This window comes from Microcebus murinus, chromosome 4 (genome assembly GCF_040939455.1).
Source record: "Microcebus murinus isolate Inina chromosome 4, M.murinus_Inina_mat1.0, whole genome shotgun sequence".
NCBI lineage: Eukaryota > Metazoa > Chordata > Mammalia > Primates > Cheirogaleidae > Microcebus > Microcebus murinus.
Window position 1 is genome coordinate 51,550,818 of NC_134107.1, and position 23,176 is coordinate 51,573,993.

Sequence of the window (23,176 nt, forward strand, 5' to 3'; positions counted from 1 at the left end):
TTCATTTGTGTATATATAAGCTTGTTATGATTTATATAAATGTATTCAATTTAATTTACTATGGAACTGCATGAATGCTATCTTCTTAATTTCCCTAGGACATGTCTGTGGTTATATTTATTATAACATTTATTGCATGCTATGTGTAAGAAATTTATTACAGAACACTAAATTATCCCCTAAAGTAGCACCCACACCCATTACATTCCTGCTTTATTTTTCTTTACCAGACTTTATAACACCTGAAAGTATGTTATGTATTGATTTTTTTACATGTTTGTTTTTTCCCCTATCACAGAAAGTAAATTCCATGAGGCTGGGATATTGTCTGTCTTCTTTGCTGCTATATCCCATTGTCGCTCAGTAAATATTTATTGAAAGAATGACATCAGTTGAGACAGAAATTAGAGTTTAACTTTACTGACAATTTCTGTGAACCTTCTGAGAACTTTCTGGAATGCTCAAAGTGATTTTTAAAATTCTGTCATTTATTACAGTTCTCTTATCCATGCCTTTTGATAAATAGATTAGTTCTTATAGCAAAAAAATTTAGCAAATTCTCTTAATTCTTTCTTTTTCTGTGAAAGACTTGTAAACAATTAAATAACCATACTCTGAACAATGCATTTAATATATCTTTTTGAAATGTGCAATAAGAAACAATAAACCTGTGGTAGCAGGCTAACTCACTGTTCAGCCACATGCATAATCTGCTTTGGGAGGCAGTTAAGTTAACAAGTTTGGCTAAATGCCATGCTGTTTTTCTGTATTATCAAACTAATAATACAAACTTACATTTTAGGGTTGAGTTTATGGATTTGATTTTCTGTGCTTGGCTTGGTTCGTGGGGGGTTGGCTTGGTTAGGTTGTGAATCAGTCAAGGTCCAATCAGGAGCCAGAAGCCACACTAGTAATTTGAACAGTGAGATTATAATATAAGGAGTTATTAAGTAGTAACAGGGGATTAACTACTAAGAGATAAAGGGAATTCTAAAAAATATAGGAATGTTACCAAATGCAAAGTAAAAGCTCCCTTTCCCACTTTCACCCCATTTTCTCTAAACAGTTGGATTCCTCCTAGAGACAGCTTATACAGATAAAATTATCATTTTTTTTAACAAAAAGTATCACACTATTCACACTACTTTCTCACCTTGTTTTTCTCACCTTGTAGTATATCTTGGAGATCCTTTTATAATATCACATATACCTCATTATTTTTAATAACTGCCTATATATCTTCTTTTTAATGAAAAGATGCTTATGTATGTACTTACTATTCTCATAAAAACAGGATGTTTCATTGGCCCAGACAAAAAGTTATGTTTATCTTTTAGAACTTTAGTTAGTGTAAAAGTATTCAATATATTCCACTGTAACATTACCTATCTTAGATCCTTAGGAATTTGTATTGCGACAGCCACCACAAATTAATTTTTTCCCCTAGATTAGAAGCTCCTTCTCACAGTTTCTTCTCTCTTTTCTTCACTTTTAATAAGTTGCATGTCATTCATCCTTTAACTCTCACAAAGCCTTCCTTAAAGGTGGTACCTTTAACAGTCAGGTTAAAATTGTTAGAAGTACTTTCACTGTGAAAAATAATGTAATCTTTTATGTTTATATTATATTTATTGTTTAGATGGTACTTTCATTTCCAATTCAGCAAACATATATTAGATATACCAAGCCCTGGGCTTATGTGTGTTGCAGAGTTGTAGATGAGTAACACAGTAGTGGCCTTACTCTCAAAAAACCTACTTTGTATCCATTAATCAGCTATTGACAGTAGAGGAATTGTTTCAAAGTTAGTAACATTGGGCTACTCTTTGGTTTACTTAGGTCCTTTTTATTTAAAGATCATGTTTGTTGGCCGGGCGCGGTGGCTCACGCCTGTAATCCTAGCTGTCTGGGAGGCCGAGGCGGGCGGATTGCTCGAGGTCAGGAGTTCGAAACCAGCCTGAGCAAGAGCGAGACCCGTTTCTACTATAAATAGAAAGAAATTAATTGGCCAACTAATATATACAAAAAATTAGCTGGGCATGGTGGCGAATGCCTGTAGTCCCAGCTACTTGGGAGGCTGAGGCAGGAGGATTGCTTGAGCCAGGAGTTTGAGGTTGCTGTGAGCTAGGCTGACGCCACGGCACTCACTCTAGCCTGGGCAACAAAGCGAGACTCTGTCTCAAAAAAAAAAAAAAAAAAAAGATCATGTTTGTTAAATTAAGGGCCAGAGTATATACTGAAAACATTTAAGCAGGTATTCTTGTCTAAATGTTACTTTTTTAGAAGGGAAATATAGAGTAAAATAAAACCTAATAGAGCAGGAACAGAACCAAAATAGGTTACCTTTGTATTACTCCTTCCCAACAGAAGTGAGCAATAATGAAGCCACCGTTTAATGTAATGCTTTCTCCTCTATGATCCATGTACTTTAGGGTCACTTTGTTGTAGTTCTTACTAACTGTGATAATCAGGAGAATTTCCTGTAATTTACCAAAATACAGCAAATTTCTTCTATTCTTTGAGGTACATGTGTTGATTATTGACACTCAAAATAACTCACAGGAAAACTAACACTTTTCCTTTGGTACCCATAAATGTAAGCATACTCATAGTTTATGTTTACCCTGGGAGGAATAATAAATATACCCTATTCACCTTAAATACAACCACCCTGAAGTCAGGCCTTCCTAGATTCCAAAGATCTCTCACATGCATGTGCCACTTTGAAGGTATTTTACTGATAGAGAATAGGTCTGTCTTCAGAATAAGAGCATCATGCAGGTGCTCATTCTCAGTAGAAACACAGTTTCTCTTCAGTATGATGATGGCTGTAAAAAAAAAAAAAAAAAAAAAAAGAAACACAGTTTCTCTTCAAAATTCTCACTTCTTTCAGCATGTAAAATTTTCTAGTATCTAGCCATTCAGATTTATTTTTATGAACAGGTTTATTGAAGTATAATGTATATGCCATAAAATTCCCCCATTTTAAGTATATATATTTTAATTATTTTTCACAGAGTGGTACAACCATCACCACAGGCTAATTTTAGAACATTTCTGTCACCCCAAAAAGAAACCTCATGCCCATTTACAGTCGCTCCCCATTCCAGACAACCACTAATCTACTTTGTAAATTTGCCTTTTCCAGATATTTCATCTAAATGGAATCATACAGTATATGTTCTTTTGTGTCTCGGTTCTTTCACAGAGCATAATGCTTTTGAGGTTCACCCATGTTAGAAACTTTCTTTAGGACTGTTAATTATTAATCAAGAATTTTCCTGGAGTGCATAGGTTACCATTTATATTATTTCAAAGTGTATCTAATTAGCTTATAATATATAATTAAACTAATTATCTTATAAATACAGCACAAAATGTGAGATGTAAAGCATGATTTCTCAGTTTGAAGAAATATAAATTTTATATTTTTGTCTGCCTGATTTTACAGTTCTTTAATTTCTTTATTGCTAAATTTTGACTTTGGCTTATACATTCTAATGAAAAGCCACTAGCTTATCCAACTGTAATAAAATAATTAGACCTAATTATTATTTCCATTTTGAAATATAAAAGCTCATAGCAAGTAAATTGAGGGCAGAGCAATCAGAAAATCTGTCAAACACTACCTGAAAAAAGTCATTTGTGTAAACCTAACTTACCCAATCAGTTGGAGAAGCAGAAAGTAAACATTAAAGAGAGCTACAGAATTTCCTGAGCTGTCTCCTAAGAGGTGACCTTCCTGCCACCACTGGACTCCAGCACTAATTCTTCCCCCAAGCCCTACCATCCAATATGAGTTAACTGAAATCTATGTGTGTTTTTCATGTCAAAGCCTAATATTTCTTGTATAAGCCTGTTTACATAATAGAATATGGTGAAGAACAGGAGTCCAGAGGAAGGTGACAGGGATAATCAAGAGAGCTAATATTTATTGAATTCTTACTATATATAAGATGATCCATTGGCTTGTAGTACCTAATTCAACTCAATGAAGTTTTATTCCATTTTAAAATGAAGACAATATGGCTTAGAAAGGATCTGTACCACTTAGCTAGTGAATGACAGAGCCAGGACTCAAACTCAATTCTGTTTGATTTCAAAGCTCCTGTTTGTTTCTTGTTTTTTAACTATAATAGGGTTTTTTTCAAATGAATCCCAATTTATGAAACATACCTCTGGGAACATTTTCTGTCTTTTTGTTTAAAGATAGTGAATTAGCATCACTCATACCCTCTCATTTCTCTGGTCATTTTCACCCATATATCCAGCAAGGATACTTCATTAAGCTTTGGCTTGGAGGGGGGAAGGTCAGGATGTTATGGTTTAATTACTGTTACATAACTATTGTGAGATTCCAATTTTCATATATTTCTAATAGAATACATACTAAGTACTTAAAATGACACTAAATACACTTTCTCATTTCTCTGAAAATTTAGAGGTTCCTTGGATACTAGCTTTGCCTTAGTCATTAATATGATGGACCCTCTTTGTCCTACTATAGGTATGACAGTTCAAAGGTAATTCCAGTTGATAGAATCCAAATAAACCTACTTTCATAGTGTTAAGATTGCTGCTAGAAGAAAATCTTTATAGTAATATGAAAAATAGGTATTAAGAGAGGTTCTTAAAAATCACAAAATAGGAAAATAATTTTGTTTTTCTCAGACTTCGTGATCTGGATACATTGCATTTTTTACAACAATTCTCAAAGGTTTACATTTTTGCCCAAAAAAGGTGGAAAAAGGAGAGGATGATGAAGGCTTTTATTTTCCATCTTGTTTTCTTCTGTAAAACCAAATATTAATCTTAAAAATAAATTAGAAAAATGTTTGAGAGTGAAAACAAGCATCATTGCTGGCTGAATCCAAATTTGGTCTGAAAAAGATGTGAATATGTTTGTTATAGCAGATGCCTCCAGCACTGCAGAATTTTTGTTTTGTTTTGTTTTTGAGACAGGGTCTCACTGTTTCACCTGGGCTGGAGTGTAGTGCATCATCATAGCTCACTGCAACCTCCAGCTCCTGGGCTCAAGGGATCCTCCTGCCTCAGCCTCCTTAGTTACTGGGATTATAGGCATGCACCACCATGACTGCCTGATTTTTTCTGTTTTTTGTAAAGATGGGATCTCACTCTTGCTCAGTGATCTCAAACTCCTGAGCTCAAGTGATCCTCCTGCCTCATCCCAGAGTGCTAGGATTATAGATGTGAGACACCATATCTGGCTGGGAGAATTTTAGAATAGTCAGAGAATGAGTGTCTAGCTTTTATTTCCTCCCTTCTTTTTCTTCTTGTTCCTTAGGACAATTTAACATTTCTTCCTCCTCCTCCTTCTTCCCCGCTCCCCTTTCTCCTTTTACCCGCTTCCTCCTCCTTCTCCTTCCCCTGCCCTTCCCTTTCAGCACTACCTCTCCTTGCTTCTCTCAGTTTTTCTTTCAAGTTTTGAAAGACTGTTCTTTTCCTAGTGCTCCTGGAAAACCTCTGCCTCTAAGAAACTGAATCACTATAATTCTTTATTAAGATTAGTTTATATTCACTATTTAAACTAGTGATATAAGGCATTTTACTCAGAAGCTCTAGAATGGATAATATTGTATTTTTCAGTGAGTAATTAATGGTATTTTTTATTATATTAATATTAAATTTGTTTTTATTATTTTTACTTTTGTGGAGTATTTTTCTGAACTTTTCAACTTTTTTCCTAGGTTTCCTAGGTCAAAGGTTTGGGCTCTTTTGTTCATTCTTCAGAAAATGAGGCAGACTACTAAGGCTTTACTAGTTAGTTCTTTATTCCAAAATAAATTTAGTAGAGTTCAGTTCAGTAGCCACTGAACTCCTGTACTACCATGTCCCAAGTGTTAGAAATACAAAGGGAACAAGTCAAGGTTCTGCCCTTGAGGAATACACACCCTTACAGGGAAGAGAGATTAGTAAAATAAATGATAGTGTATGTGTTCTAAAACAGATATAATCTAAGTGCTATGAGAATACATTAATTCCTGGTGAACCAAGGAACACCTGAAGAAATTTTGACATCTGTGCCCAGGAAAGATAAATGGGCATGTCTTGCAGGTGAGGATGAGGTAAACAGTGAGTGAAGAGTGAGAAAACGTAAATTTTACAGGCAGAGAAAACACCGTGAATTACTTGCAAGGAATTGGGACTAGAGGTGAAGGCAGGAGGAAAAGGTAGCCTGTCACTAGACTATGAAGAACCATGTTAAGGCATCTAAATGTTGTTGTATAAACAAGGATTTTACTTCTACGTTCCTATAACTTTTTAAAAGGTTTAAATAAACCAGTAGCACAAATAAGATTTGAAGGGACACGGTTACTTATAAATGACTTTAACCACCTTGGTAGAAAAATTTATTTCAACAAAGTCTCTGAGTGTCTCCCTCAGACACGCTATTTTGCTTACTATTAGTTATTTCAGGAGGAGTGTGCCAATGATAAGGAGACTAACCCATTCACTTTTTTAAAGAAGGTGGATAGTAAGATTTCTTCTTATAACATTTTTATGCAGTTGGTTCTGGTCATGAGATACACTTAGAGACGAACCAGTTGTACATCTTCCCCACTAAGCACATTGTCATTTGTAACTCATTTCAACGAATCACTTCAGCAATCATTTGTTGAGTACCTGCTATGTATGATACTGCAAGGATAGAGATGATGATGATGGATAGTGATCGTTAACATATATTAAGCATTTCCCGTGTGCCACGCATTGTGGCTGAGCAGTTTATATGCATTAGCTCATAATCTTAACAATAATCTTATGATCTAGATTATCATCTCCATTTTATATTTGAGGAAATGGTATCTAGATAAGTTTAAATAACCTGCCAAGGTTATACAACTAGTAAATAGGAAAAGGCAGAATTCAAACCTAAAAACTTCTGCTTCTCAAAAGATGACAGAAATCCACCTTTTAAAAAATTCCTAATTAGGCCGGGCGCGGTGGCTCACGCCTATAATCCTAGCACTCTGGGAGGCCGAGGCGGGAGGATTGCTCCAGGTCAGGAGTTCAAAACCAGCCTGAGCAAGAGCGAGACCCCGTCTCTACTATAAATAGAAAGAAATTAATTGGCCAACTAATATATATATATATATATATATAAAAAATTAACCAGGCATGGTGGCGCATGCCTGTAGTCCCAGCTACTCGGGAGGCTGAGGCAGCAGGATTGCTTGAGTCCAGGAGTTTGAGGTTGCTGTGAGCTAGGCTGATGCCACGGCACTCACTCTAGCCTGGGCAACAAAGCGAGACTCTGTCTCAAAAAAAAAAAAAATTCCTAATTAATTATTAATAATAAAACTAAATACAAAAGAACTACAAGCTGTCAGTTTGTAGCTTAGACTTCTGTGTATCCAGAAAACAATAAGAATAATAGAATTTAACTTGAAAGATAGATCCTGTTAAAAATGTAAATTTGTGAGGCTTGAATAGAGGTCAGAAACTTGGAAAAAAGCTATGGAATGACAAAAGGAAGGAAAACTAAAGAGTGAAACAGCACAAGAGAAATACGTGGAAGAGATCAGGTAAAGTTGCAGAATTCCTACTATGGAATAAAAGATAAAAGAAAGTTGCTTATTTGCAGTCTTTTAGTAGATTATGTAATGCTATTAAAAGCCAACTGATCTTTTATTTTGCAATAAAACATAATTATGACTAAAGCCAGGCTCTATTCTTTAGTTGCATGAAATTTAATTTATTCTGTTGGCCCCTCCAAGTACATTTTCTTTTTTAGATGATTGTGACACCTCCAACAGACAGACAAAGGGACCCTATGTTTGACAAAAGGAACGATACTCTTCTCTCCCTAATTCTGAGATAATAGGAGGTGAGTGTAAAGGTAGCACTGAAGGGAGGAGACATCCCATCTGCCAGAAAGTCATGCTGGAAAATAGGGAGCAAAGCTGCAGAGGTTGTCCTGTATGAGCCTGATTTGATTCTGATTCTGATTCAGCCTTAGTTCACCTGACATTCTGGATCCTGTTGCTGGAGGGTTCCAGGGCAGTCAAATAATTCCTGATATACACATTTAAAAATAAAATTTTGGTCTGAGCACAGTGGCTCACACCTGTAATTCTAGCACTCTGGGAGGCTGAGGGGGAAGATTACTTGAGGCCAGGGGTTTGAAACCAGCCTGGGCAACATAGCGAGACACCCCATCTCTACAAAAGATTTAAAAATTAGCCAGCTGTGGTAGAACACAACCCTAGTCCCAGCTACTCAGGAGGGTGAGGCAGGAGGATCACTTGAGCCTAGGGGTTTAATGCTGCAGTGAGCTATGATGACACCACTGCACTGTAGCCTGGGTGACAGAACAAGACCCTAGATAGATGATTGATTGATAGATAATTTTACAACAGAATACCTTAGAACATGAAATTTTCATTTTTTAGAAAAAAATGGATTTCTTCCAAAAGTATACCTCTTACTTTGCTATCGCCATGTATAGAATAGAATATAAAATGTTTATGCCCTGCCAAATTGAAAAAGAAACTAGCAACCTTTAATGTCCACTGTTATTTTTCTCAGAACCAGTAAGACCTTTGCTATTTCTACCCACTGTCCCGCCTATTATAAAATGTGAAGAAAATAAAAAAAGATTGTGAAGTATGTAGACCTAGATTAGACAGAGTTTTATTCATGGGCAACGTGAGGGTTGAAAGAAAACACTATGCAATATAGATTATAAATTATTTAAAGAATATGCTAAAAATTTGAAATAATACAATTAAAAGTTCATGAGCCACTCAGAAGTATTGGCTTCATGTTCAGTAATGGGAGGTTATTACACTATTTGAATGTCTACATCCCAAAAAGCTTTGGCTTAGGATTTACTGCCTTAGGGTATTTCCGCAAAATGTTCACAATATATTTACGTGATTGAATATGGAATTTATTTTGTTAAGTTTTTCTTCCCCAGAATATTACCTTGAACAATTGGAGAAAAATGGCTAATTCTTGATTTAGCCTAGAAAACACATGAGAGAGTAAGTGGGAAGTCAGAAACTGGGCACAGACTGCAAGGCCTCATATGGGGTTTGAGCAGATAGGGACCCTTCTGAGCCAGGCTTCTGGTGAACAGAGGTATTAACATTTTATGTACCCACAGCTCTGAGACAAATGCTTGATTTCTCTTCCATTATGCTCCAAGAAAAATAAGGAGAAAATACACCCCCGAAACTACAGGAGGAAAATGAAGAGTTAGTCACCTTCCAACTGAGAAGAGCAGTGGGAAGGCCAACCCCAGCCTACTTCCCTTTTGTTTCTTTTATATATATTGAACTTACAAGAATGCTTTCATTGAATAAAAACTAATACTACATTTTAACAAAAGTTTGATCATTTAAAGATGGAAATGGGTTTCAAAGACTCAAAAACTAAGATCCAGATTATTGGCTCTTCATTCTTTGTTTTGTGGTATCTGTCACAAAGCATATCGCAAAAAAGTTTATTGAATTGATTGTCCATTATTCTATACAAGAGCCCAGGTCTCCTGATTCCAGATCATTTATTGCTCTATTTGAGCTGTAATCCTTTGGCCTGGATCCGTGACTCTTAACCTTGCTGCACATTACAATCACCTGGAAGGCTTTTAGAGGCAGTAGATGGAAAAGCCCCGTGGAAAAGCAATTGAAACCAAAATCTCTGGGGCCAAGACCTGGACATCAGTGTCTTATATATACCACAGCTGTTAGACTCAGAAGTGTTTAAGGGTTTAAAAACCCTAATAGTCTGCCATTCACTTTTGTGTAAATGCTGATGGTGTTTAATATAGCTCAATGACATACTTCACCAGTAGACACTGATTGTGAAGACAGCACTCTCAGGCTGGGAGTGGGAGGACTTTGGAATTTTAGTCTCCAAAAAATAATTTAGTGCCCTTTTGTTCAGGCCTGTAAGTTTAGAATTCTAAACAGGTTAATGAAAAGGTTAATGAAAAATGAGGGACACTTTTAAAACTCATCTTACCTGTTGATTCAAATCAAAAAGTGTTCATTAGTTCTTAGTGTTCAGAACCCTTTGGTTGTCTAAATGAGGAACAGAAAAGATCTAGTCTCTGTCTTTGAGGAACTTATGATTTATTATAAGTGAGGTAGGGAGAAAGAACTCATAAAATGCAGTAATAGTGATACTATCTAGCATTCATTGAGCACTTCCTGGGTATAAGACACTATATTAAGGACTTTACATATACCATGCCGTTTAATCCTCACAATCATGACCTTAAGAGGTGATCTGAATTCATAACCCATTCTCTTAACCACCAGATAATAAAATGGTTCTTTTTAAGCCACTATGTTTTGGCTGTTATTTTTACACAACAATAGATAATAGAAACTGGTACATAGTAAGTGCTACGGAAGTGTTAGTTTAATATTATTATCATTATGTAGATCTTTGATGCTGGGTTATGAAGTCCAGATATCATCAATAGGGAGCTATTATAGGTACTTGGGCAAGGGAACCAATATGAATTAAACAATATTTTATTAACTTTGCAAGTATGGAGTATGGCTTAAAAAAATATTGATTAGTGCAAGAGAAGATATTTCAAGCACCATATTAGAAGTTTCAAAAAGCACCATATATAGTATATGCTAATCAATGGTTCAACACTAAATTACTTTGCATATTACAAATACTAATATCTGCTGAAGTTATACAATTGTATACCTTCTGTGATTTAGGATTTTGTGTCACCATTAACAATTCTTCTTCATGGTTATAATCAAAATTTTACTGGCTTTATCCTGATGCCTGTGAATTTTTTAGGAAATTTTCTATAAATTAACAACAAAATTACTAATTTAAAATTCTTAAGGTTAAAAAATAATGAAAAAAATTTTGTTTTCACTCAAGCAAGCCCTAGAGTACTTAAATGTTTTCTGGCTGCCGTTTGCATTTTGCCACTTACTGTCTCTCAAGCTAAGGAGACATTTATATTGGTCTAGAATTTTTGTCTATTTACTAAATAATTGACTTCCCAATTACATGTTTGATAGTGTGACTCATTATGTTTTAAAGATCTGTGATGTGACCATGAAAACTGTGGAAAAATGACACATTTTTGCTTTATTGTTTTTCTTACAAAAATAAGTTCATTTGCAAGGGGAGGTGGGAAGGTAGAGACAGTTGTAGAGAACTACACTTGGCCAAACCTAAAATCTGTTCTCTTTCCTGTCCAAGAAAGTTAACTGAAGCTGACATGACTTCTGGGAAGTGCATTGCAGCTGACATCTGGGCTTATGCCCCATGCCAAAGTATTATCATGAGAAATTGGTCCAACAGGAGTGGAATTTGAATCCTCTAGAAGGATTGAGTAAAAAAATTATCTGGACAATATCACCTTATTTGGAATTAATAAACATTAAATTTTTACAGCATAACTCTTTCTGTAGTTATATGGGAGATGGGATGCTATGTAACAATTAACAGTTACTTTTTCTTCCTAAAACAACTATGTTCTCAGTTTCATTGGCTTCATCCCAGTATTTTAAACCTTGTATGTCATAGTATGTTTTAGAATTACCATCCCAGCCCCCTGCAGAGTGCTAAACACATCTTTGGTGCTCTGAAAAATGTTCATGGTTATAGTATAATTTATCCTTAGCTGCCAGCACTGTGCAGAGAGCTTTCTGTCCAAATGCAGATCTTACTTTATTTAATCATTGCTCCAATTCATTTAAATCTTTTATCTGTCATCCTGTTTTTTTGGACTTGAAAAAATGAGATTCTATATCCAAAAATATTTTAGGAATGCTTACTATGTTGTAAAAAGACAAAGGAGCATTAGTATCTCTATGTTTATGATTACTTGTGTGTAATCTTAAAACCACCGTTGAACCCAGATCTTTTTGTTTTCCATGGTAAACACTTCCAAAGTCTTCTGTAGACAGTAAAAGGATTAAGGCATGCATCTCTGAGGATGGCTACAAATAAATTATAGGTATTTCCTATTCCTTCTACTTACATTTGAAAATCATACTACTTGTGATCCAAGCCATTGATAAAAATGTCAAAAGGGGCAGAATTTTGTAGCAGGCTACTTGACACTTCCTTTTAGGGTAGCTTTAATCTACGTAATCATTAGATGTGGAAAATATGATGGGGAAGGTAATTTGGAATCAAATCACACAATGCCTAGAATGTTATGTTAAGGAGTTTAAACTAATATTATTCTCTAGTCACTAAGGAGTATACAATATCATATTCTTGAGAAGGGCAGTGATGTGATTATGTTTCAGAAACTTAGCAGTGTAGAAGATGCTAGGGAGGACTGAAAGGTTAGAGCAACAGAATCTACTTAGTAGGCTAGCATAACAGACAAGTATTGATGAGGGTACTTAGGGAGAGATCCACATTGACAGGTAGCAAGAGTTACAAACCAAATGCCTACTGAGACCAAACAAATAATGCAAATGAGGCACATACCCCATCTAAGGGGCAGCCCTTGCTGAGCTGCAGCAGTCATTACTATGCAGGAATGCAGGAACATTGCTACCACATCTGTCAGTTTTTCAAAAGAGGCTTGACATTTAGATGTTATGTAAAATCCCTTTTTTTTAATTTAAATAGATTTATGGAATACAAGTGGTTTTTCATTACATGAATGAATTGTGTAAGGGTGAAGTCAGGGCTTTTAGTGTATCTGTCACCCAAATAGTGTACATTGTACCAAATAGGTAATTTTTCATCCCTCATTCCTTCTGAGTTTCCAAAGTCCATTATCCCACTCTGTATAACCATGTATCCCCATCACTTAGCTCCTATTGACAAGTGAGTACACACAGTATTTGTTTTTCTGTTCCTGAGATACTTCACTTAGGATAATGGCCTCTAGTTCCATTTGAGTTGCTCCAAAAGACATTATTTCATTCTTTCTTGTGGCTGAGTTGATAGGCACTTAGGTTGATTTCATATCTTTGCAATTGTGAGTTGTGCTGTGATAAAACATACATATTTTGATATAATGATTTCCTTTGGATAAATACTCAGTAGTGGGATTACTGAAATTGCTTTTAGTTCTATGAAGACTCCCCCTATTGTTTTCCATAGAGGTGGTGCTAATTTATATTCCCACTACAGTGTATAAATGTTCCCTCTTCATCACATCTGCAACAACATCTATTTTTTTTTAACTTTTTAATAATGGCCGTTATGACAGGGGTAAGAAGATATCTCATTGTGGTTTTAATTTGCATTTCCCTGATGATTAGTGGTGCTGAGCATTTTTTCTTGTATTTGTTGACAATTGGATATCTTCTTTTGAAAAATGTCTGCCATGTCTTTTTCCCACTTTTTATTGGGGTTGTTTTTTTTCTTGTTGATTTCTTTGAGTTCCTCATAGATTCTGAATATTAGTCCTTTGTCAGATGTACAGTTTGCAGATATTTTCTCCTATAGGTTGTTTACTTTGTTGATTATTTCTTTTGCTGTGCAGAAACTTTTTAGTTTAATTAAGTCCCCTTTATTTATTTTTATTGTATTTGCTTTTAGGGTCTTAGTCATAAATTCTTTGCCTATGCCAATGTCCAGAAGGATTTTTCCTGAGTTTTCTTCTAGAATTTTCATGGTGTCAGGTCTTACTTTTAAGCCTTTAATCTGTCTTGAGTTAATTTTTATGTGTGCTGAGAGTTTCATTCTTCTGCATGTGGCTTTCCAATTTTCCCAACACCATTTATTGAATAGGGTGTCCTTTCCCTAGGGTATGTTTTTGTCTACTTTGTTTAAGATCAGTTGGTAACAGGTATATGATTATAATTCTGGGTTCTCTACTCTGTTTTACTGATTGATGTGTCTACTTTTGTACTAATACCATGCTCTTTTGGTTACTATTGCCTTATAGTATAATTCGAAATCAAGTAATGTGATGCCTCCAGATTTGCTCTTTTTGCTTAGGATTGCTTTGGCTGTTTGGGCTCTTTTTTGATTTCATGTGAAATTTAGGATTGTTTTTCTAATTTAATGAAAAATGATACTGGTATTTTGATGGGAATTACATTGAACCTGGAAATAACTTTGGGCAGTATTAACATTTTAACAACACTGATTCATTCAATCCATGAGCATGGGGTGTTTTTCCATTTCTTTGTGTCATCTACAATTTCTTTCATCCATGTTTTGTAGTTCTCCTTGTAGAGATCTTTCACATCTCTGGTTAAGTATGTTCCTAGATTTTTGGGGTTTTTCAGCAGCTGTTGTAAATGATATTGAGTTCTTGATTTGATGCTCAGCCTGGCTATTATTAGTATATAAAAATGCTACTGAATTTTTATACATTAATTTTATAACCTCAGACTTTACTGAATTTATCAATTCTAGGAGTCTTTTGGAGGAATTGTTAGGGATTTCTGGGTATAAGATCATATCAACAAACAGGGATAGTTTGACTTTCCCTTTTCCAATTTGAATGCCCTTTATTTCTCTCCCCTAATTGCTCTGGCTAGGACTTACAGTACTATGTTGAATAGAAGTGGTGAAAGAGGGCATCCTTATCTTGTTCCAGTTCTTAGGGGGAATGCTTTCAATTTTTCACTATTCAGTATGATGTTGGCTGTGGGTTTGTCATGGCTTTTATTATCTTCAGATATGTTGTTTCTGTGCCTTGTTTGTTAAGAATTTTTATCATGAAGTGGTGCTGAATTTTATCAAATGCTTTTTCTGCATCTATTGAGATGATCATATGGTTTTGTTTTTAATTCTGTTTATGTGGTGAATCACATGTATTGATTTGCAAATATCGAACCATTGGTGCATCCCTGGGATGAAACCCATTTGATTGTTGTGAATTATTATTATTATTATTTTGATATCTTGTTGGATTCAGTTTGCTAGTATTTTGCTGAGGATTTTTGCATCTGTTTATGAGAGATATTACTCTATAGTTTTCCGTTTTTGTTGAGTCCTTTCCTGGCAATGGTATCAGGTTGATACTGGCTTCATAGAATGAGTTAGGGAGAATTTCCTCCTTTTCAATGTTATGGAACAGTTTCAGAAGGGTAGGTACCAGTTCTTTGTAGGTCTGGTAGAATTGGGCTGTGAATCTGTCTAGTCCTGGGCTTTTATTTGTTGGCAGATTTTTGTATTACCATCAATCTTGTTATTCACTATTAGTCTATTCGGGATTTCCATTTCTTCCTGATTCAAGCTTGGGAGGTTGTGTATTTCCAAAAATGTATTCATTTCTTCTAGATTTTCTAGTTTCTGTGCACAGAGGTATTTGTAGTAATCTCAGATGATCTTTTGTATATATATGGTATCAGTTGTAATGTCTCCTTTTTCATTTCTGATTGAGCTTATTTGAATTCTCTGTCTTCTTCGTTCATCTAACCTAGTGGTCTGTCAATTTTGTTTATCTTTTCAAAGAACCAACCTGTTAACCTTTTGTTTCATTAATCCTTTGTATTTTTTTTTCTTTTCATTTCAATTTCATTTAGTTCTACTCTGATCTTTATTATTTCTTGTCTTCTACTAGCTTTGTGTTTTGCTTTTCTCTTGGTTTTCTAGTTCCTTGAGGTTGTTAGTTCGTGATCTTTCTGTCTTTTTGATGTAGGCATTTAGTGTGATGAAATTCCCTCTTACTATGTTTTTTTTTTTAATGTTCTTTTTTTTTCCAGAATATTACAGGGGTACAAACATTTTGGTTTACATGAATTGCTTTTGCACTGTTTGAGTCAAAGTTATAAGTGTGTAGTACTGGTTTTTTATGTATCTCAGAGGTGTTGGTAGCGTGTGGCCATTGTCATTCAGTTCAAAAAATTTTTTTATTTTCATCCTGATTTCGTCATTGACCCAAAGGTTGTTCAGTACCAGGTTATTTAATTTCTATGTATTTGTATAGTTTTGAGAGTTCCTCTTGGAATTGATTTTTACTTTTATTCCACTATGATCTGAGAAGATATATGGTATTATTTTGACTCTTAAAATTTTGCTGAGACTTATTTTGTGGCTTAACGTATGATATATCTTGGAATATGTTCCATGGCTAATGAGAAAAATATATATTCTGCAGTTTTGGAGTATAACATTCTGTAAATGTCTATTAGGTCCATTTGTTCTAGCGTCCTGATTAGGTCCAGTGTTTCCTTGTTGATTTTCTGCCTCAGTGATCTGTCTAGTTCTGTCAGTGGCATGTTGAAGTCCCTCACAGTTATTATGTTGCTATTTATTTCATTTCTTAGGTCTAGTAGTTTTAGTTTTATGAATCTGGGAGCTCCAGCATTAGGTGCATATATATTTAGGATTGTTATATCTTCTTATCAAATTGATCTTTTTATCATTATATAATGATCATCTTTATCTTTTTTTTTTTTTTTTACTGTTGTCAATTTAAAGTTTGTTTTGTCTGATATAAGAACAGCTATTCCTGTTCATTTTTGGTTTCCATTTGCATGGAATATTTCTTCCCCTTTACCTTGAGTCTGTACAACTCTTTTTTTTTTTTTTTTTTTTTTTGAGACAGAGTCTCGCTTTGTTGTCCAGGCTAGAGTGAGTGCCGTGGCGTCAGCCTAGCTCACAGCAACCTCAAACTCCTGGGCTCGAGCGATCCTTCTGCCTCAGCCTCCCGAGTAGCTGGGACTACAGGCATGCGCCACCATGCCCGGCTAATTTTTTATATATATATATCAGTTGGCCAATTAATTTCTTTCTATTTATAGTAGAGACGGGGTCTCGCTCTTGCTCAGGCTGGTTTTGAACTCCTGACCTTGAGCAATCCGCCCGCCTCGGCCTCCCAAGAGCTAGGATTACAGGCGTGAGCCACCGCGCCCGGCCGAGTCTGTACAACTCTTTATGAGTCAAACAGGTTTCTTGGAAATAGCAGATATTTGGGTTGTGTCTTTTTATCCATTCTGTTAATCTATATCTTCTAAATGGGACATTTAAACCATTTACATTCCATGTTACAATTGATATGTGAGATATTGTTCTAGTCATCATGTTGATTGTTACCTAGTTGCCTTGTATTCTCCCTTGTGTTACTGTTTTATAAGAGCTGTGAGTTTTTACTTTTGAATGCTTTTACACTGGTGATTATCAGCTGTTCTTTTTGGTGTTTGGAGCGTGTTTGAGCATTCTTGTAAGGCAGATCTAGTGGTGACAAATTTCCATAGCGTTTGCTTGTCTGAGAAAGACTATTTCTCCTTCATTTATGAAACTTAGTTTTGTAAGATATAAAATTCTTGGTTGACAGTTATTCTGTTTAAGAAGACTAAAGATAGGACCTGAATCCTTTTTGGCTTGGAAGGTTTCTGTTAAGAAGTCTGCTGTCAGTCTGATGGGTTTTCTGTGGTGAGTTACTTGATGCTTTTGTCTCACAGCTTATATGATTTTCTCCTTCACTTTGATTTTGACCAGTTTGATGATTATGTGTCTTGGGGTTGGCCTATTTGCAATGAATCTTCCAGGAGTTCAATGACCTCCTTTTATCTGGATGCCTAAATCTCTAGCAAGACCAGGGAAGTTTTCCTCCATTATTCTCTCAAATAGGTTTTCCATGCTTTTTGCTTTTTTTCTTCTTTCTCAAAGTCTTAGGTTTGGGTATTTTACATAATTCCATATTTCTCTTGGAGACTTTAATCATTTTGTTTGAGTCTTTTTTATTTTTGACTCACTGGGTTGTTTGAAAACCTTGTCTTTAAGCTCTGAAATTCTTTCTTCTGCTTTATCTAGTCTGTTGTTAAAACTTTCCACTATATTTTGAAATTCCCTAAATAACTCCTTCATTTCCAGAAGGTCTGTTGGTTTTTTTTAATATCTATTTTTTAGTGAATTTTTCATTCATGTCCTGAATTACTTATTTGGTTTCTTTGTGTTGGTTTTCAGCTTTCTCATGGATCTCATTGAGCTAACTTGCAATCCATATTTTGAATTCCATGTCTGATATTTCAAAAATTTCCTTTTGGTTGGAGTCCATTGCTGGAAAGCTAATATGATCCTTTGAGGAGATCAAAACAGCCTATTTGTTTCATATTGCCAGAATTCTTATGCTGGATGCTTCATATCTGGAATTTCTTCCTTGAGCTCAAAACAGATAGCTTTGCAGTTCACCTGTTCTTCTCTGCTGAGAAGTCTGCTGCTAAGTGTAGAGAGAGAGAGAGAGGAATACACTGCCTTTCATCTCATGCAGGTAGGTACCCACTATGGTGTTGCTGGCAGTTTGACTCAGTTGGACCTCAGACTTCTGGGAGAGTGGTCAGGTGCCAGCAGTGGTAAACTAGGCAGTACCAAGCCCCCAGGCCGCTGGATGGTGTGCTTGAGTCTTGGGAGTAGGGGGACTAGACTAAGACCAGGCTGGCAAACTTGCCTTCAGGCCTCCCCGAATTCAGGTACTGGCTGTGATAGTGAAGGGCAGGGTGATCTTCTGGTCCAGAAGAATGCTCAGGCAGGAGAATGGTGGATGCACTGTGAGCCTGCAACTGGAGGGGCAGGCCCCTTTTGACAAGATTAGCAGAGGCAGGCAACTGTGGGATACACAATCTACTCATGCCTCCTCTCTTGGTGGTGACAGTGGTCTCTGTCCTTAGGGGACACAAAAGCACCCAGATTCCCAAATCCCACCCTGGCACAGCTACAGCAGGTAGAGGCAGCTCAACCCACTGTATGCAGGGCTACCAGACTTGCTGTGGGCTGTGGCTAAAATGTTCTAGTAGGAGAGGTATAGTCATGCCAGAGACTTGCCTCCGGGGATGGTGGGCTCCTCCCAGAGACAGGCATCTCCCGGAAGAGACAGGCAGCTCAGGGACAGGACTGCTAGCCTCACCCTCCCTCACTCTGTTGCCAAGGTTAGAGTGCCATGGCGTCAGCCTAGCTCACAGGAACCTCAAACTCCTGGATTCAAGCAATCCTTCTGCCTCAGCCTCCCGAGTAGCTGGGACTACAGGCATACACCACCATGCCCGGCTAATTTTTTCTATATATATTTTTAATTGGCCAATTAATTTCTTTCTATTTTTAGGAGAGACGAGGTCTTGCTTTTGCTCAGGCTGGTTTCGAACTCCTGACCTTGAGCAATCCGCCCGCCTCAGCCTCCAGAGTGCTAGGATTACAGGCGTGAGCCACCGCGCCAGGCCTTCATCCTGAGATCTTAAACTAATGTTTAAGTATATGAACTTTTATTTTTCTTCTCTAAAATGGAGATAAGGATGAAATGAGATGACATATATTGCACTTAGCATAATACCTGACATATATTAAGTAGACAATGAATATTTGGTAAGTGGAAAAGAGGACATGATTTCAACTACCAGTTGAATATCTGATTCATCAGTCACTGGATACACACTGACGAATAAAAAAGATACAGTCCCTATGCTCACAGAGCTTAATCAAGGTCCAATAGCTGATAAATGGCAAAGCCCATGTTGACTCATGTCAACATCCTCCACCTTCTTGAGGCCCCTTGAGAGTTCTGGTCTGCTGCTCTGGGAGTCACAGAGCTTACTTGATTATGTTGGTTTTCAGTATACCTTAATATTTTCATTTAGGGCAAGACTTTCTAGCCTTAGGATAGGAAGTAGAAAACTTTTGGTGAGGTATAGTCTGATAACATAATTGAGAAAAGAACGGAAAATGCAAAAGTCATGACTCTCTGTGAATAGCAAAAGCAAAGATTTTATTAATTTCTTGTCCCTAAAAAAACTTTGTGAACAGATTATTCTTCTAGTTTGAATTTGCTTAGGTAGCACTGTTTCCTTAGTATTAGTCAGCATTCTTAGCATTTTTGAGAAGTCATAGATTTGATGGGGATTTGTGGAGGAGCTGCTAAATTACAGAAGAAATTATTACAGCAGAAAATAAATTATGTGGTGCTATAAATACTTGACTCAGTGACTCAGCAAATTCCCTTTATGTCCAAAATGCAAACATTTTGTACCTAACTCGGGAGGTCTGTTTTTAATTTCTGCAGCTTTGCAGTCATCCCTGTTTGTCAGTGATAGATTTTTATATGACATGAGAGACATAAAGATAAAGACTACTTTCAGAGGGAGGCTTAAGTGTTAGGGAAATGAAAGCAGGGGCAACCTTCAGTCATAGGAGTGTTTCAGTATTGATGGAAGGAGATTACCAAGAAGACAGAGAACCATCTGGAATGACTGTGAGAAATTAACTGTTTTTATTATACTCTTGGATAACATTTCCAACTAATAGAATTAGAACTGTAATCCTAGAAGCAAACCCCTGGAAAGTATATAATTAAACTTTAAATTATGTAATTTACATATTAATATGTAATTAACAAGCATTCTGTGTACCTCCAATACCTGTATTTAAGACATTTTAGACTTCCGTTTCTGGCCCTGCCTCTTTCTTTCGTTGCTGATAGCATGCATGCAAACATGGTAAAGGTTCCTAAAACCCATCGGACTTTCTGTAAGAAATGTGGCAAGCACCAACCCCACAAAGTGACACAGTACAAGAAGGGCAAGGATTCTCTGTATGCCCAGGGAAAGCAGTGTTATAATAGGAAGCAGAGTGGCTATGGTGGGCAGACTAAGCCGATTTTCCGGAAAAAGGCTAAAACTACAAAGATTGTGCTGAGGCTTGAGTGTGTCAAGCCCAACTGCAGGTCTAAGAGAATGCTGGCTATTAAGAGATGCAAACATTTTGAACTGGGAGGAGATAAGAAGAGAAAGGGCCAAGTGATCCAGTTCTAAGCGTCTTTTGTTTATTATGAAGACAATAAAATCTTGAGGTTATGTTAAAAAAAAAAAAGATTTTTTTAACCAGACATTTGAGTTGATGTCAAGATGTGCAAGACATACTCTTTGCCCCCAAAGGCTATTAGGAGAGTGATTATATACACACAAACTTTAAAAATTATTTTTTTACCTGATTATTAATTTAGTATTTAGTTTTTAAAACCTAATACATTTTGGAATTTTAATAAATATTACCTCTTAATGACCATGTAAGAATAGGAGCAATATAGGAACTTATATATTTTCTTATAAAACAGTAGAGTATTACTTATTTTAAAAAACAACTCTGTGTACCTTGATCAGTTTTGTTGTAATACAAATATTAACACTCTGTTGTTACTATATTTTATCATGTTGGCAACTAAAATCTGTCAGATGCTGTTTTATCTGGTATAATCCTGAGAAAAGTTCTAATACGGCCTTTTCATACATTTTTTAGCAAAAACAGCCCAAATGTAATACAAAATTGATTGAAATAATTGTTAGAGAAGTGGGAAAAAATATTCACAAACTATACATCCAACAAAAGGCTAATATCTAGAATCTACAAAGAACTCAAATCAGCAAGGAAAAAAAAAAAAAACCCTATTAAAAAGTGGGCAAAAGACACAAACAGAAGCTTTTCAAAAGAAGATAGGCAAATAACCAACAAACATATGAAGAAATGCTCAAGGTCACCAATCATCAGGGAGGTGCACATTAAAACCACAATGAGATATCATTTTACCCCTGTTAGAATGGCTTTTATTAAAAAGTCTAATAATGCTGGCATGGATGCAGAGAAAGAAACACACACTGTTGCTGGGACTGCAAATTAGTACAGCATCTATGGAAAACAGAATGGAGATTTCTCAAAGAACTAAAAGTAGATCTACCATTTGATCCAGCAATCCTACTATTGGGTATCTACCCAAAGGAAAAGAAGTCATTTTATCAAAAAGACACCTGCACTCAAATGTTTATTGCAGCACAATTCACAATTACAAAGATGTGGAATCAACCCAAGTGCCCATCAGTTCATGAGTGGATTAACAAAATGTGGCATATATACATCATGGAGTATTACTCAGCCATAAAAAATGAATTAATGTCTTTTGTGGCAATTTGGATGGAACTGAAGACCATTATCCTAAGTGAAGTATCTCAAGAATGGAAAAGCAAACACTACATGCACTCTGTAATAATTTGGAACAAATTGATGGGCGCATGTAGGCACAGAAAGAAGTAAAAGTCATGGGAAATCAAGAAAGGGAGGTTAGGGGAGAGGTAAAAACCTACTTAATGGGTACAATGAACACTATTCAGGTGATGGGCACACTTACAGCCCTGACTCAAGCATTACTAAAGCTATCCATGTAGCAAAAACATTTGTACCCACCTAATATTTTGAAATTAAAAAAAAATTGTTAGAGAACTATAAACAAAGTTCTACATAAGACAGTAGTCTGCTCATAACAAAATACCACAGATTGGATTGGCTTAAACACTAGAAATTTATTTTCTCATAGTTCTGGAGGCTAGAAGTCCAAGATTAAGGTTCCAGCCAATTCAGTTTCTGGTGAAGGCTCTCTTTCTGGCTTCCAGATGGCTGCCTTATCACTATAGCACATGACCTTTCTTCAGTACATACAGAGAGAAAGAAGAGAGCAAGCTCTTGGTGCCTAAGGACACTAATCCTGTTGGATCAGGGCATCACTCTTATGACCTCATTTAACCCTAATTCTTCACTACAAATACAGCCACACTGAAGGCTTCAACATAAGAATTTGAGGGGGATGTAAATATTCAGTTCACAACAGGAAATAAAGAGGGAGCAGCCAGGGAAGATATTTTGAAAAAGTAGCATTTGACTAGGCGCATGGAGGATGGATTTTTTTTTTTTTTTTTGAGACAGAGTCTCGCTTTGTTGCCCGGGCTAGAGTGAGTGCCGTGGCGTCAGCCTAGCTCACAGCAACCTCAAACTCCTGGGCTCGAGTGATCCTTCTGCCTCAGCCTCCCGGGTAGCTGGGACTACAGGCATGCGCCACCATGCCCGGCTAATTTTTTTTTTATATATATATATCAGTTGGCCAATTAATTTCTTTCTATTTATAGTAGAGACGGGGTCTCGCTCAGGCTGGTTTTGAACTCCTGACCTTGAGCAATCCGCCCGCCTCGGCCTCCCAAGAGCTAGGATTACAGGCGTGAGCCACAGCGCCCGGCCTGGAGGATGGATTTTAACCATTAAGGATTGGAAGGAGGGATTCCAAGTGAAAGAAACAGCTTGACTGATGACATGACAGTGAGAAACAAAGAGCGTATTCAGTACACAGAACAGTTACCTGTTTTACCTGCAGGATAATATCTACACGAGTAAATAGTACTCAGGAAGTTAAGAAATGGAAGATGTGACCAGATTATTTAGTACCCAATAAAACATCAGTTTCTGGTTTTAATACTTCTCTAACTTACTATAT

The 23,176-nt window shown here is 36.3% G+C and overlaps 2 protein-coding genes across 3 annotated transcripts in view; both read left to right on the forward strand.

The window, feature by feature from the left end:
• LOC105881982 (large ribosomal subunit protein eL42-like) lies at positions 1-22,771 on the forward strand. Its single transcript, XM_076002184.1, has one exon. It carries the CDS (start codon positions 20,346-20,348, stop codon positions 20,673-20,675), a length of 330 nt encoding a protein of 109 aa, XP_075858299.1. The 5' UTR covers positions 1-20,345; the 3' UTR covers positions 20,676-22,771.
• Positions 1-23,176, forward strand: part of SBF2 (SET binding factor 2) — a 432,597-nt gene that overhangs the window by 316,316 nt on the left and 93,105 nt on the right. The gene's annotated exons all lie outside the window — the stretch shown is intronic.